Below are 16,882 nucleotides of genomic sequence, written 5' to 3' on the forward strand. Positions count from 1 at the left end.
CCTAACTATTAGGGTTGACTCTCAAAGTCGACCCTAATAATACGTCAATAGCGTCCACTCTTAGTGGACGCTATTGGTCATCAAATTTATTTTTAAAATTTTTTAAAATTTTTCTACGCACTCTTTAGGGTCGACTTTGTTGACCAAAATACCTAACTATTAGGATCGACTCCCAAAGTCGACCCTAATAATATGTCAATAGCGTCCACTAAAAGTGGACGTTATTGGCTGTCAAATTTTTTTTTTAATTCTTCTACGCACTCTTTAGAGTCGACTTTGTCAACCCTAATAACTAACTATTAGGGCCGACGATCAAAGTCGACCCTATTGAGCTTTTATGTGATTTTTTTTTTTTTTTCTCATCTTTTAGCGTCCACTTTATTGGTTAAGTATTAGGGTCGACAATAGTCGACCCTAGAAGTTTTTTTTTCACCGCTTAAATTTTTCCTGCCCCTAGGATAATTCCCGCGCTTATATTAGGGTCGACTTATTAGCGTCCACTTTACAGTGGACGCTAATAGTCAACTTTTCGACTCATTATTAGCGTCCACTTCGAGGTGAACGCTAATACGAAACTATTAGAGGCGACTTTCAAAGTCACCCCTAATAGTTGAGTATTAGGGGCGACTTTTGGTATCTTTCTTGTAGTGTAGTAATAGTATCACGTTCTCATGTTATTTATTGTTTTTGTAATAAAATTACAGCTTAAGGTGATGGGATCCTAACACATCAATTTGGACTCAAGTTTTTAGGAAAAATATTTGAAAGAGAATCCTTAAAAAATTCATCCATTGGAGGTGACTGAGCACCTCAGACAGTCACGTCTTTTCGAACAAGTGGGCTACGTTGAAGCCCTCTCTCATTTGTTGCTTGGGTATGTTACAATTCCTTCAACAAATTGCAGCTAATTCCCATTCAAAAATCCCAAGATCACGGCAAAATTAGGTATACAAAACTGCCTTAAATTCGATTAAATGGTATTCAAATGTGAAGCCAAAGCCATTTTCAAGCGTAAAAGTTGCACTCATTAATTCCATCTACTTTTCCATATGCTTTAGCAACCAAAGCACTTGTGAAAAAGAAAAAAATGAGCATTGACTGAGTTTGGGTCTCTTCACATTAATGGCAATATTGGAAAATCTTTGTCAACACGGTTCAATTGGTTGACTCTTTGTGGTCCAGGCAATTCCATACCGTCCGAATTATGTCACATTAAATATTAATTTATAATTAAATTATTATTCGCACTCGAAATTAGCAAATTTCTATCCATCCGAATTATTTGATCATAAGAGAATGGCCATGCCTTCTTTCAATGTCTGCTTCGTCCCTCTGGTCCTTTTCTTGCTCTGCTTGCTTAGCTTCACCAGTGAAGCAGACCGGCAATTAGCCCATAAGTGTTTCAACCAAACCACTTCCATCGCCAACAGCACCTACCGGAATAACCTCAACCACCTCCTCTCTTCCCTTTCCTCCAATGCCACGCTCTAAAGTGGCTTCTACAACACCACCGCCGGCCAAGACCCCGATACCTCAATTTACGGCCTCTTCCTCTGCCGCGGTGACATCACCGCCGATGACTGCCGAAACTGCGTGGCAACCTCAACCAAAGAGGTTGTTCAGCAGTACTGCCCCTCAGAAAGCGCGGCCGTGATATGGTACGATAATTGCATATTACGCTACTCATATGGGCCCTCATCCTTCTCCACCACCGACGAAGAACATAGATTTTATCTAGGGAACGGGCACAATGCAATAGACCCAGATCGCTTCCGGCAGCTGGTGGCAACCACAATGAATGAGCTGGTGGCTCGGGCCGCAAATGCTTCCTATGGCGCTAAAAAATTTGCAGCGAAAGAAGCCATTTTCAATGAATCGCAAACGATATACAGCCTTGTCCAGTGCATCCCTGACCTTTCCCTATCTGGCTGCAATAGTTGTCTTCAGGGGCTCGTAGCAAAGCTGGCGGCGTGTTGTGGTGGACAGCTAGGTGGCACATATATGGATCCAAGTTGTATTCTCAGGTACGAAATGTACCCGTTTTACCAGATACAATCCACCCTCGAACTGGCTCCGACACCAGTGCTTCTTCCTCCTCCAGCTCCAGGTCAACGCACGAGACCAAAAGGTAAAGTGAAAACTTTGCTATGAGAAATGTTACATACCCTTATTAGTGAATTTTGTACGGATTAATTTGGAAGATAATTGGTTAAATAATTAAGTAAAAAATTTGACATGTCAATTTTATTAGTTAATGGTTTAATTGTCAACCGTATAGTCTTAACCATCGTACCAATTATGACTTGTTATGTCAATTTATATGGAAATTATAGTTAAGATTATAGGATTGGAGTGAATTATCCCCCAATTACGAAAAGGGAAAGGGAAAAGCAAAATTAGATCAACTTGGTTTGATGATTTCAATAAGGGAAAATTACATCAACTTGGTTGGTGCATGCAGTGTGACTTTCCTATGAAGCATGTGATTATATGTTATTAAGGGAAAAGCCATCGTTGTTTATGCAGGAAAAAGCCTAATCCCATTGCTAAGAATTGTAGCCATCGTTGCTTTAATTGCTGTCTCTCTGGTTCTATTTGCTATAAGCTACTACTTACTAAGGAGGAGAGTAAGAAAGAAGTTCAATACTCTAGTGGATGAAAATGGTAAAAAGTTTGTAATCCATAGTTTTTGATGTTTTAGTGTTATGTGCTTCCACACCCACCAAATTTTCCAATAATATATGTGTGCATAGCAGGCAATGAAATTACAAGTATAGAGTCCTTGCAATTTGATTTGGGTACAATCAAAGCTGCTACAAACCAGTTCTCAGATGATAACAAGGTGGGTAGAGGTGGATTTGGTGAGGTCTACAAGGTATGGAATTAGTACTCTTCTTATTCTTTGATTGTTATTATTCTTTTCTTTTTCTTTTTCTTTTGTGTGTGTGTGCAAGGACAGAGTATTCAATTCAACATAAAAAATTCATTTACTGCATGTGAAATCCGAAGAATTCAAGATTCAGAAAAGTTCTTATGTTGGGAATTCAATAATTTTATAAAGAAAATTGTACTAACCGCTGGGGTGAAAGTAATTCTTAGGGTACACTTCCCAATAGTCAAGAAATAGCTGTGAAGAGACTCTCAAGAAGCTCAGGACAAGGTGCTAAAGAATTTAAGAATGAGGTTGTCATGATAGCAAAGCTGCAGCACCGAAATCTTGTGAGACTCTTGGGATTTTGCTTAGAAGGAGAGGAAAAGATACTTGTCTACGAATTTGTCCCCAACAAAAGCCTTGATTGTTTTCTATTTGGTCTGTCCCTTTTAGTCATATCTCCAATTTCCTTGTTTGTTTGTGTGTTTTGTTAAGTCTACGAATTTGTCCCCAACAAAAGCCTTGACTGTTTTCTATTTGGTCTGTCCCTTTTAGTCATATCTCCAATTTCCTTGTTTGTTTGTGTTTTTTGTTAAGTCTTATCATAACTCCAAGGATCAAATTCATTAAAGAAGGGCTCATTTTTGCTTAACATATCGAGTCTTGTGGAGTTATGAAGTTGCAAGGGATAGAATATATGCATGTGCATTTGAAATGAACGCATTAGTTAAATATGAATCTTACTCTGGTTCGTATATTTGAATATTGAATTTTGTGTGCAGATCCAGAGAAGCAAAGACACTTGGATTGGTCAAGACGATACAATATTATTGGAGGAATTGCTCGAGGAATTCTTTATCTTCATGAAGATTCTCGGCTTAGAATTATACATCGTGATCTTAAAGCTGGCAACGTTCTATTAGACGAGAACATGAATCCAAAAATTTCTGATTTTGGCATGGCCAAAATTTTTGGAGTTGATCAAACTCGAGGAAACACCAATAGAATTGTTGGGACATAGTAAGTTAGTTACCAATATTTAGAAAATAAAAGTCGTTCTTGATCATTACAAGTATTACATATATTCTTAAGGTTTCATATTCTTTTTAGTAACATTATTGAGCCGATGATATTGTTTTGCAGTGGTTACATGTCTCCAGAATACGTAATACACGGACAATTTTCTGTGAAGTCCGATGTGTATAGTTTTGGTGTCTTACTATTAGAGATTTTAAGTGGCAAGAAGAATGATTCCTTTTGTACTTCCAACACTTTTGACAACCTCTTGAGCCATGTGAGTATAAAAGAAACATTGCAAGCTTTTGTTTCTTTTCTAATGCCTACATCATCACCAATGAGTGAGAGGCTATAAGAATATTTGAGCAATTGATGCAGGTTTGGAGACAATGGAGGCATGGAACATCCTTGGAGTTGCTGGACCCGAGTTTGAGAGGTTCTTATTCAAGAAATGAAGTTGATAGATGCATCCATATTGGGTTACTTTGTGTTCAGGAAAATCCAGCAGAAAGACCAACAATGGCGTCAATAGTTGTCATGCTAAGTAGTTACTCTGTTACTCTACCATCACCTCAGCGGCCAGGGTTTTTCCTTCATAGTAGAACAGAGTCAAATGCGCCAACAAATGAATTGGAGGCAGATCAATCTACAAGCAAGTCAGAGCCATTATCTGAAGCATCAATTACATACCCTCGATAGATTGTATACTTGAACAATGTGTTGCCCAATTCAAGTATCTCTTATTGGATACTCATCAACCTACAATCCCATCAATTGCACCTCTTTTTCTTCAACACTCCCTTGCTCCTTTTTCTTAGGCTTGAATAAGCTATGTTCAGTTCATTATAGAATGAGTGAGGCTATACAAAAGATTGTTGCACGACTGCCTACTAACTTGATGATGTGGCAGTGAAAATTAGCCCTTAGATCAATACTTGTAAATAATAATAATAATAATAAAAGTTGATTTCCAAGTTGCGTTATGTGTTTCAACTCGATTCATCATTCTTCGCTTTAAACTCAACGTTTGTCCCTTACCATTGAATTTTAGGGGGCATGTTGAGACAGTATCTAATCATAAAGATCCTACTCACTGAAGTAATTACAAGCTTCTCAATAAAGACAATGAAGAAACAATTCGTACGTTGTAGTTGTATAGTTGAAGATAATAATTTCACAATACATTAAAGAGGATACATTAGAAGATGTATAGTTAGATAAGAGGTAAATAGTTGTAACCGCTCATAAGATTCACGAGGAGAAATATGTACTTCTCAAAGCTAACAAAGAGTTTAGCATTTAAGAGATTGGCTTGAGTTGAGTTCCAACTTCTCATTGAAATTGTGACATATGTCTCCTAACATGTTACAAGGGATATGTGTCCTAATCAAGGGCGGACCCAAGGCAATGGTTGGGGGGACGAATGTCCCCCAAAATTTTTAAAAAGTGTCTTAAAGTATGTATATTTATAAATTTATTCCCTCAAAATTATACTTTTGTCCCCCCAAAATTATATTTGTGTCCTTTAATTAATTAATTTTTTTAAGTTTTGCCCTCTCTTCCAACATTTTTTTAAAAAAGAACTTCAAATACCCCCATTTATTTAGTTTCCCTACTTATTCAAAGCTACATTTTTCTTGGACCCAATAAATCATGTTTAGTTTATTTTGCTATTTTGTTTATATTATATATTATAAGATTAAATTTAAGACTTATATGCTTTTATTTTATATAAATACGCACAAACACACATACATAGAGATTATATGCATCAATGCACTTTTGTATTTATAATCTGTCTTCCTAATGTATCTGGAAAAAAAAATTCGTCCCCCCACTCCATAAATCCTAGTTCCCCCCCTGGTCCTAATCCAAATGGGTGCAGGGAATGGGCTGGTTTAGTTATAGTTAAGTTGGTTAGTTAAGTGGATAAGATGAGTTGGTTAATTTTAGGTAATTCAGTTTTCCAAATTTCTCAACTAGTTGATATTTGATTCTTTTTTCTTTGAACAAATACAAATATTGTATCATAATAATATATTCATTCAGATTCCTCACATTCTCTTTCTACTCTCTCTATATATTCTCCTTCTTCCTTAATTTTCTTATTCTCTGTTTTCATGTCTGCAATTGCAGCTATCAGAGCATTTTTTTTTCATGATCATGGAATCCACAAATCATGGCATCTTCTTCTTCTTCTAATTCCTCTGCAATGTCAACTGATGATTTATCTCATCCTCTCTATCTCTATCTCCACCATGGAGATAGTCATGGATCTTTATTGGCGAAAATTATCACACATTCATGGCACTCTGCCTAAGCCATCAAGCTCTTCCGAGATAGCAAATCTGGAAAATTGGGGCGGCCTGGTGAAGCCCATCTGCGTGGGCCGACACTTTCGGGGCAGTGGGCACACATTTGAGGTGTGACGTATTATATATATATATATATATATATATTTGGACTGAAAAGTGTAGAAGTAGGCGTCTTTTCCAAAATCTTCAGGAATTTTTCGTAATTCCACAGTTCCACTGTCAAGGTATTTTCCCAACTTTGTCTGAGACATTACAGCTATGTTTGCCCAGAGAAGGGTCCGGCACGGTAGCTAGAACGACACTATTTTAACTACAGTGTCAATTGATACGTGGCAGAAAAATTTGACTTTTTCATTTTAATTTTTTTTTTTTTTTTTTTAAAGCAAAATATTAAAAAAAAAAAAAAAAATGAGGGGAAAGATGGGGTGGTTCCAGCCACCCCTTGGCCAAAATGGGATGGCTGGACCACCCCATTTTTTATTTATTTATTTATTTTTACCCAAAATATTTTTGTCTTATTTCTTTTCTTTTCTCTTTTTTTTTGCCTTTCATTAGAAACTGTCTTGAGATTTTGTGAAAAAATATAAAGATTGATAGGAAATCCTTGACGAAAGAAAAAAAACTGCTTCTAAGAAAGAAATCCTTGATGAAGTATAACTTTGTCCGTTTGTGCAAGGCTCCAAACCCAAGTCGGACGCTAACAACAAAAAAACCAAGTTTGGAAAAACAATCAAGACTGCCGAGCACCACACGGTAAGACTTTATTGATTCAAGTCACCGCACATTGTACTTCTGATTTGCCTCATTGTTCATTGTACTTCATTGTTCTCACTTCTTTTCACCTATTGAATATATTCGTACTGGAGTTTGGCTTGGAATTTTGGATCGAATTCCAATTACAATTAATGGACTCGTTCAAATTGGAAAACTTGTCCCATGACATAACACAAGGCTCCAATGAGGCCACTCCCCCCAGTCCATACGAATGGATCATACTTTGGGGTCACACATTTGAAGTGTGCTTGACGCTTTCTTTCTTTTTTTTGTTTTTTTTTTTTTTTTGTTGTTGTTGAAAAATGTACTTCCACATGTTCCATTGTTTGACTGCACTCTGAGTTACGAATTTTCACATGGGTGGCTTGACTTTGCTTCAAGTCAATCGGCCTTAATTTTCCACCATCATACATATCTTCTCAGTCCCACAGCCGAAGAGAGCAAGAGTTTGGCGACGATCGATCATGGGCTTCAACCTCTGCATTACCCTTTTGTTCTTCTCCACGCTCATCAGCTTCCTTTGCCAAACCCCAACTGAAGCTACTCCAATTTACATCGACCATGCCTGCATAAACACAACCGCTTTAACACCCAACAGCGCCTACCGATCCAACCTCCTCCACCTCCTCTCTTACCTCTCCTCCAACGCCACCAACAACCTAGAATTCTACAACGCCTCCGTTGGAAACTCCGTCGACACCGTTTACGGCCTCTTCCTGTGCCGCGGCAACGTCCCTGCCGCAGACTGCCGAGACTGTGTTGCTGTGGCAACCAAACAGTTACTCGACAGCTGCCCCACGGAGAAAGCGGCCGTGGTTTGGTACGCCGACTGCATGTTACGCTACTCAAACCGGTATATCTTCTCCACCATGGTCTCCGAACCTAGCTTTTCTATTTCGACCCAACAAAACGTTTCGGAGCCTAACCGGTTTGACGACCTAGTGATGGAAATGATGAATGATTTTGCAAGCCTTGTTACAAAAGTTGGGTCTGGAGCTAAGAAGTTTAGTACAAAAGAAGCGCAATTCACAGTGTCACAAACGCTGAACACCATTGTGCAGTGCACGCCGGACCTGTCGGGTTACGATTGCAATAGGTGTCTTCAGATAGCGATAAAGAATCTGTCGGGTTGTTGCGGTGGAAAGGAATCGGGCATAGTTACGCTTCCGAGTTGCTATCTTGCCTATAATGTGAACCAGCTTTACTTGACGGGAAACACATCGGCACCAACGCCAAATCCAGCTCCTGTTCCTCCACCTCCTAGTTCTGGTAAAATTTTTCTTTTTCTTTTTGTTTCTTTCCTTTGGGGAAGAAGACAGAATCACTCTTTTCCATATATTTCACGACAAAAAAACAAAATTGAGAAATTGGTGACTGCTGTTTAAGAGTCTCCTTTTCTTCCTCTTTTTTAATGATCAAAAGTGGGTTAGGCTCAATGACACAAACAGAACATCAATAGGTTTAAGATTTTGTCACCACTACGTAATAAATATTGCCAACTAGTCAATAAATTGTTATTATTATTTAGAAAACGCCTCTTCGTTTTTTTTCTTTTTTCGAAGCATTTAGAAAAACACTTCTAATTATAAACAATTCTACTAAAACGAAACATGAATAATATTGTTTATGCAGGAAAAGATCAAATCTCATTGCCGGCAATTATCGCCATTGTTGCTTCGATTTCTGTTTGTGCGATGTTATTCGTCATGGGCTACTGCTTCCTTAGAAGGAGAGCAAGAAAGAATTACAATGACATTCAGGAAGGAGGTGGTAAATAATAAAAGATATCATTAATTTTTATAGGATTTGGATAAGATGCAATTAATGTACAGCTAGAGTGAGAGGACATGTAAGTCCTGCACACGCTTAGTAGTTTGTTGTTCAATCTGCCTAGTTAACAGGTGCAAGGCCTACTTAATCTCTCAAATTAGCTGCTCGTATGAACAGTTAATTGTAACTTATCCCGATGCCATTTTATGGATTCTTATATTTTTTTATGTTACACTTTTAGTAACTTAAATTTCATTTAATGTTTTGTTGTGCAGCTAATGATATTACTACTTTAGAGTCCCTGCAATTTGGTCTTGCTACAATTGAAGCTGCCACCAACAACTTCTCAGATGATAACAAGCTTGGTGAAGGCGGATTTGGTGCGGTTTACAAGGTAAATTATTAGTTTTTATTTATTAATTTATTTATTTTTTCTGAAATGGTATAGTGTATCTAGTAATGCAAAATTTAACAATTCTTAAGCTTTAGTTGCTGGGATTATAGGATATTATAAGCAGTAAACTGTTATAACTTTTTAAATTTCATTTTCAGGGGATACTTTCTAATGGACAAAAAATAGCTGTAAAGAGGTTATTAAAAAGTTCTGGACAAGGAGGAGGAGAATTCAAAAATGAGGTTGTAGTGGTTGCCAAACTTCAACACAAAAATCTTGTAAGGCTATTGGGATTTTGCTTGGAAAGAGAAGAAAAGATACTTGTCTACGAGTTTGTCGAGAACAAAAGTCTCGACTACTTTCTATATGGTTTGTCTCTTATAGCTATACGCATATATGTCTTATATATGTCATATGTCATAGTTTTCGTTCAATAAATGCTCAGTTAACAATCCGATTAACTGTTAAAAAATTCATTGAGTGTTGTAGACCTTACAAGATCGAGTAGAATAGAATAAATTTTACTTTTCAGTAAAAATATTAATTTTATGTTCTTGATTAATTGAACTAATTTGATATATACTTGACTTTAGTACATTATTCTAACATGAATATTGAATTTTGGTGAATATTTAGACGTTGAAAAACAAAGACAACTGGATTGGCCAACACGTTACAAAATTATTAAAGGGATTGCTCGAGCAATTATTTATCTTCATGAAGATTCTCGGCTTAGAATTATACATCGTGATCTTAAAGCTAGTAACATTTTGTTAGATGGGGATATGAATCCAAAAGTTTCAGACTTTGGTATGGCAAAGACTTTCGGAATTGATCAAACTCGAGGAAACACTAGTAAGATTGCTGGCACATTGTAAGTAATGTTACATGCATTATATTGTTAATGTAACATAAGTAAGCATGCATGTCTTGTGGCTGACGTTTCTATATAAATGATGTTGGTTTGCAGTGGTTATATGGCTCCAGAGTATGCTATACATGGACAATTCTCTGTAAAGTCAGACGTATATAGTTTTGGTGTCCTAATTCTTGAAATTATAAGTGGAAAGAAGATCAGTTCTTTCAATCAATCAGATGGTACCGCTGGACACCTTTTGAGCCATGTAAGTAGTATGAGCCAAATGTTCTAATTTTGTTTTCCTATGCTGTTACAAACTTCATCACATTTGTGCAGAGGGAAGACAAGTGATATATTTGTAACATTACTTAACCAATTGATGCAGGCTTGGAAGCTTTGGAGGGATGGAATGCCCTTGGATTTGTTGGATCCAACAATGGTAGACTCTTATTTGAGAGATGAAATCATTAAATGTCTCCATATTGGCTTACTATCTGTGCAGAATGATCCAGTTGATAGGCCAACCATAGAATCAATAATTCTCATGCTAAACAGTTACGCAATTCCTCTGCCGTCACCTAAAGAACCAGCATATTTCTTTAGCAGTGTAGGAGAGCAAAACATGCGATCAAATGAGAGAGAGTCATATCAATCTACAAGCAAATCACTGCCCATTTCTGTCGATGAAGCATCTATTACTGATGTATACCCGCGGTAGCATTACGGTGGTTGATGCTTGATGCCAAAATGAATACAAAGAAAATTGGGTGCATCTCCCCTGTGCTTCGAACTTGACGCCCATTCGTAATTCTGTCTCTCAAGTATTTGAGTTATAAGAAGGTTTCTTTAATTGCAGGTTGTTTTATATTTGGGGTCTTTGACTATTAAGGAGTCTTTCAGTTGTTTTTCATTAGGAGTCAATTGTAAGTCTATTTAAATCAAGTTTATGAATAAAACTGATGGAATTTCAAATATATATTTGAAGGAGGTCTTGGTTCTTTCTAAGAACCTATCCAAATTTATCTCGTTACCGATTTATTATTTGAGTTCGTAATAGCCTCGAAGCGGAACGACGAATTGTTTAAAGCCTACCTAAGTTTCTTAATATATAGTCTGAAATTATTGGCTCTTATAAGACTATCTCCATGTTATCACCTCCAAGATTCTTTATATTTCTCTAAATTTTTCTTTGGACTTAGCTTTCTTTCTTTTTGTTGGGGGGCAAAACTATTACCATAATTCTTACTAACTAGTCATCCTATACAAAATAAAGACCAAAGCTTTGATACTAATTTGTTGTGACAAAATAAATTTGAGGATCCCAAACAAATATTATAAAATAAGGTAGTTCGACTTAACATGCTTACATTCATAGGCATTGACGATCAACAGAAAATTATGTTAGATTTATTTAATATAAATAAATGAATCATTTATTTTGGGTATCTTAACTAATTATAAAATCTATTTATATCTAAAAGTTATATGTGCATTTAATTAAAAGATTTCTCTTTCAAGTTAATCCAGAAAACCAAAATTTTAAAGCATAAGAAAAAAAGTTTGTCCCACATTAACTAAATACAAAGATATCAACTTATTTTTAAAGAATCATCTTCACTTAACAATAAACTAAGTGAGGAAAAAAAAAACTAGTGGTAGCAACGCTGATCGTGTGACACTTGCAAGAAAGCGCTATAAGATTTGAAGCAATATTTTTAGAGAAAATTTCTAGTGCCTTTGAAAGGGTCTCATATGCGATCAAATGATCTTGGACAGTTAGATATTTGTCCAAAATACTATAAATTGTGATCCTTTGGTTATAGGCAAAGGCAAAGACGCAATTTCATACTTCTTTGATCTTTCTCTTGTACCGTGCTCAAAGTCTTTGTCTCTTAGTGCAGGATTCCAAAACCAAGTTGGAACAAGAATGAAAGGCAGCTGCAACTTCAGAAATCAAAATCAAATGATTATCAATGCTGGCCCCACGGTAAGACTTGACTGTTTCATATATACTTCTTTGATCTTTCTCTTGTACCGTGCTCAAAGCCTTTGTCTCTTAGTGCAGGATTCCAAAACCAAGTTGGAACAAGAATGAAAGGCAGCTGCAACTTCAGAAATCAAAATCATTGATTCTCAATGCTGGCCCCACGGTAAGACTTGACTGACTCAAGTCACCGCGCATTGTACTCTAATTTGTTCTTGTGTGACCAAATATGAACTCTTATCATTTTTCTCGCACAAATGACATATTTCTCAATTTGAATGTATACAATTCAGCTCGACCGGGGCTGCCTGGTCGAGCCCATCCGCGTGGACCAATGAGATCCGGGCAAGGCTACAACAAGGCTCCAAAAATTTCTGAAATTTCCTTCTTCCACAGCTCTACTGTTGAGGTATTTTCCAAACTTTGACTGAGTTCTGAGTTACAAATTTTCAGATCGATCGGTGGCTTGACTTTGCTTCTTTACTTTGTTCCCCCACCATGCTCATCGTATCTGAGTATTGTAAAATATACTATCGGAAAATTGATTCCATCATATCTTCTTATTCCCAGAACCGCCAACAGGAAGAGGTTGGTCATAATCGATTATGGGCTTCAACCTCAGAATGACCCTTTTGTTTCTCTCCATGCTTATCAGCTTCCTTAGCCAAACCCCAACTGAAGCTGCTCCAATTATCTTCAACCATATCTGCACAAACACAACCACTTTAACCGCCAACAGCAACTACCAATCCAACCTCCTTCGCCTCCTCGCTTCTCTCTCCTCCAAAGCCACCAGCAACCTGGAATTCTACAACGCCTCCACCGGAAACTCCGTTGACACGGTTTACGGCCTCTTCATGTGCCGCGGCGACCTCCCTGCCGCAGACTGCCAAGAGTGTGTTGCCGCGGCAACCAAAGAGATAGTCGAACGCTGCACCGACGAGAAAGTGGCCGTGGCTTGGTATGCGCAGTGCCTGTTACGCTACTCTAACTTGTATATCTTCTCCACTATGGTCCTCGAACCAACCTCTTCTATTTCAAGCACACAGACAGTTTCGGAGTCTAACCGATTTGACGAGCTAGTGATGGCAACAATGAATGATTTGGCAAGTAGCGTTTCAAATGTTTCATCCGGAGATAAGAAGTTTGCGACTAAAGAAGCGAATTTCACAGCATCACAAACAATCTACACTCTGGTTCAGTGCACACCGGACTTATCAGGTTCCGATTGCAATAGGTGTCTTCAGATAGCAATAAAGAATCTGCCGAGCTGCTGCGCTGGAAAGAAAATGGGCGGAGTTTTGTTTCCTAGTTGCTATCTTCGGTATGGTATGTACCCATTTTACTTGAAGGTAAACACATCAGCTCCACGGTCAAATCCAGCACCAGTTCCTCCACCTCTTAGTTCTGGTAATTATTATTATTTTTACTTTTATTTTTATTTTTATTTTTTCGGGGAAGAAGAATTAAACTGAAACAAAAAAAGAACAAATATATCTATTTTTGCCATACAAGACACCAGATAGTAGATACCAAGCTTTGTTTGGCAAAGTCTTTTTCTTAGACATTGTAGTTGATGTAAAAAAAAAAAGAATGTTTGGTTAAAAAAAGTGATAAAATTGTATGAAAAAGTGAAAATATTTTATTTTGTAGTAATTTTTTTATTTAAATAATAATAAAAAGTGAATTATGTGATATAAAAAGTGAAAAAAAATAAAAATATTTTGATTTTAGTTGTTTTAGAAAAGAAAAGGTTTGCCAAACAAAGCCAACGATTTATCTTCGTTGGAAGGAGAAAATTTCTTAATAATGACGAGGATAAGAGTGAAACAAGCACCGACACAAAGTATAAGGGAAAAAAGTTCGTGAAAGTCGGCCGAAGCTGACATAATTGTACAAAAATACGTGAGCATTTAATTTGATAAAGTTACTTGGTATCACTCCAAACTTCGAAGACATATTCAGTATATTTGACCAAACAAAGAAGAAAACATTGCTGGACTCTAAGATGTGTGGTTGGTCTTTTTATGGCTACTTTAATTGAGCTTAACTTAAGATAATAGGTTACTATTCTGGTCAATAGGTTTAAGATTTTGTCATCACTAATTAATAAATATTGTCAACTAGTGACCAAATTGTTTTTATTATTTAGAAAACACCTTTAATTATAAACAATTCTACTGAATAATATTGTTTATGCAGGAAAAGGTCAAAACTCATTGCCGGCAATTATTGCCATTGTTGCTTCGATTTCTGTTAGCGTGATATTATTCGTCATGGGCTACTGCTTCCTTAGAAGAAGAGCAAGAAAGAAGTACAATGCCATACAGGAAGGTGGTGGTAAATAATAAATCATATCATTTTATGAATTCCTAAATATATTTGCTAATGTTACACTTGGTGTTACTTACATTTACTGTTTTGTTGTGTAGCTTCTAATGATATTACTACCATAGAGTCCTTGCAATTTGGTCTTGCAACAATTAAAGTTGCCACTAACAACTTTTCACATGATAACAAGCTAGGTGTTGGCGGATTTGGTGCGGTTTACAAGGTAAGTTATTAGTTTTTTTTTTTTTTTTTTTGGCTATTTAGTTTCATTTTTGTTTACTTTTTTAAGGGGTTTTTTTTCTTTCTTTATTATTATTTTTTTTAAAAGTAGTATAGCATATCTACTAATGCCAAATCTGACAATGCTTAAGATGTAGTTGTTGGGATTATAGGAAATTAAGAATTGTAAGTAGTAAACTGTTCTAACTTCTTAATTAATGTACATTTTCAGGGTATACTTTCTAATGGACAAGAAATAGCCGTAAAGAGATTATCAAAAAAGTCTGGACAAGGAGTAGGAGAATTTAAAAATGAAGTTGTAGTGGTTGCCAAGCTTCAACACAGAAACCTTGTAAGGCTATTGGGATTTTGCTTGGAAAGAGAAGAAAAGATACTAGTATATGAATTTGTGGAGAACAAAAGTCTCGACTACTTTCTATATGGTTTGTCTCTTATAGGCATATGTCTTATATTTTTGTATTTCATATGAAATTATATTTGAGTTTGCATTCAAGAAATGCCTAGTTAACAATTTGATTAACGATTAAAAAATTCATTGAGCGTTGTAGACCTTACAACGGTAGAATAGAATAAATTTTATTTTTTGTAAAAGTATTAATTTTATATTCTTGATTAATTGAACTAATTTGATATATAATTGACTTTAGTTCATTATTCTAACATGAATATTGAATTTTGGTGAATATATAGATGTTGAAAGACAAAGACAATTGGACTGGCCAACACGCTACAAAATTATTAAAGGGGTTGCTCGAGGCATTATTTATCTTCATGAAGATTCTCGGCTTAAAATTATACATCGTGATCTTAAAGCTAGTAATGTTTTGTTAGATGGAGATATGAATCCAAAAGTTTCAGACTTTGGCATGGCAAAGATTTTTGGAATTGATCAAACTCGAGGGAACACTCGTAGGATTGCCGGCACACTGTAAGTAATGTTATGTGGTTTATGTAACATAAGTGAGCATGCATGTCTTGTGGCTGACATTTCTGTATTAATGATGTTGGTTTGCAGTGGTTACATGGCTCCAGAGTATGCAATGCATGGAAATTTCTCTGTAAAATCAGATGTATATAGTTTTGGTGTCTTAATTCTTGAAATTATAAGCGGAAGGAGGATTAGTTCTTTCAATCAATCAGATGGTACTGCTAGACACCTTTTGAGCCATGTGAGTAGTATGAGCCAAATGTTCTAATTTTGTTTTGATATGCTATTACAAACTTCATCACATTCGTGTAGGGGGAGGGGAAGACAAGTGATATTTTTGTAACATTACTTAACCAATTGATGCAGGCTTGGAAACTTTGGAGGGATGGATCACCATTGGATTTGTTGGATCCAACATTGGGAGACTCTTACTCAAGAGATGAAGTCATTAAATGTCTCCATATTGGCTTACTAGCTGTACAGAATGATCCAGTTGATAGGCCAACAATAGAATCCATAATTCTCATGCTACAAAGTTATTCGGTTCCTTTGCCATCACCTCAAGAACCAGCATATTTCTTTAGCAGCGTAGGAGAGCAAAACATGGAATCAAATGAGAGAGAGTCAAATCAATCTAAAAGCAAATCACTGCCCATGTCTGTCGATGAAGCATCTATTACTGATGTATACCCTCGGTAGCATTACAATGGCTGATGCCTGATGCCAAAATGAAGGCAAAGAAAACAGGGTGCATCTCCCTCTATGCTCAGAACTTGATGCTTATTCATAATTCTATCTCTCAAGTATTTGAGTTATAAGAAGGTGTCGTTAATTGCAAGTTGTTTTACATTTTGTGGTCTTTGAGTCAGTAAGAGATTTGGAGTCTTTCAGTTGATTTGTAGGAGAAGTTGGTTGTTTTGCGACAAGAGTCAGTTGCAAGTCTATTTAAATCAAGTTTATGAATAAAACTAATGGAAAGTTTATTTTCAAATATATATTTGAAGGAGGTCCAATTTCACTTTAAGAACCTATCCAAATTTATCTCATCACGAAGTCTCAACTTATTGGCTCTTATTAGACTATCTCCATGTTATCACCTCAAGATTCTTTATATTTCTCTTATTGTTAGTTGTTGAATGTTGGAAAATTTTCTCTGGACTTACCTTTCTTTCTTTTTGTTGGGTGGCAGACTATTACCTCAAAATCCCAACTATATTCCATCTATTTGATTTTTTTTTTTTTTTTTTTTCTATCTTTATTTCACTCAGTATTCTTATTTTTATTTTTTTTATATTTCTCTTGGCATGCTTTTGTTAAAATAATACTTTTCTTTTGAACAACAACTATAACTTTTTAACAATTTGTTGATATGATTAGATCTACGTCTGCCACTAAAAC

The 16,882-nt window shown here is 36.2% G+C and overlaps 2 protein-coding genes and 1 pseudogene across 4 annotated transcripts; all 3 read left to right on the forward strand.

Annotated features, from left to right (window-relative positions):
• Positions 1-1,286: 1,286 nt before the first annotated feature.
• Positions 1,287-4,805, forward strand: LOC132171930 (cysteine-rich receptor-like protein kinase 15; annotated as a pseudogene).
• Positions 4,806-7,436: 2,631 nt separating this feature from the next.
• LOC132171932 (cysteine-rich receptor-like protein kinase 10) lies at positions 7,437-10,928 on the forward strand. Its single transcript, XM_059583350.1, has 7 exons — positions 7,437-8,247; positions 8,611-8,745; positions 9,024-9,142; positions 9,301-9,511; positions 9,779-10,016; positions 10,113-10,266; positions 10,387-10,928. Exons 1-7 carry the CDS (start codon positions 7,443-7,445, stop codon positions 10,717-10,719), a joined length of 1,995 nt encoding a protein of 664 aa, XP_059439333.1. The 5' UTR covers positions 7,437-7,442; the 3' UTR covers positions 10,720-10,928.
• A 1,272-nt stretch (positions 10,929-12,200) lies between these two features.
• On the forward strand, positions 12,201-16,721 carry LOC132171931 (cysteine-rich receptor-like protein kinase 10). Of its 3 annotated transcripts, XM_059583347.1 has the most exons (8): positions 12,201-12,394; positions 12,556-13,395; positions 14,188-14,325; positions 14,418-14,539; positions 14,768-14,978; positions 15,247-15,484; positions 15,572-15,725; positions 15,851-16,721. In XM_059583347.1, exons 2-8 carry the CDS (start codon positions 12,591-12,593, stop codon positions 16,181-16,183), a joined length of 2,001 nt encoding a protein of 666 aa, XP_059439330.1. In that variant the 5' UTR covers positions 12,201-12,394; positions 12,556-12,590; the 3' UTR covers positions 16,184-16,721. The 3 variants fall into 3 exon arrangements, with proteins under 3 accessions (XP_059439330.1, XP_059439331.1, XP_059439332.1); XM_059583348.1 differs by having other exon boundaries at positions 12,201-13,395; positions 14,188-14,322; XM_059583349.1 differs by having other exon boundaries at positions 12,202-13,395; positions 14,188-14,319.
• The last annotated feature ends 161 nt before the right edge of the window (positions 16,722-16,882 follow it).

This window comes from Corylus avellana, chromosome ca2 (assembly GCF_901000735.1).
Source record: "Corylus avellana chromosome ca2, CavTom2PMs-1.0".
NCBI classification, from domain to species: Eukaryota; Viridiplantae; Streptophyta; class Magnoliopsida; order Fagales; family Betulaceae; genus Corylus; species Corylus avellana.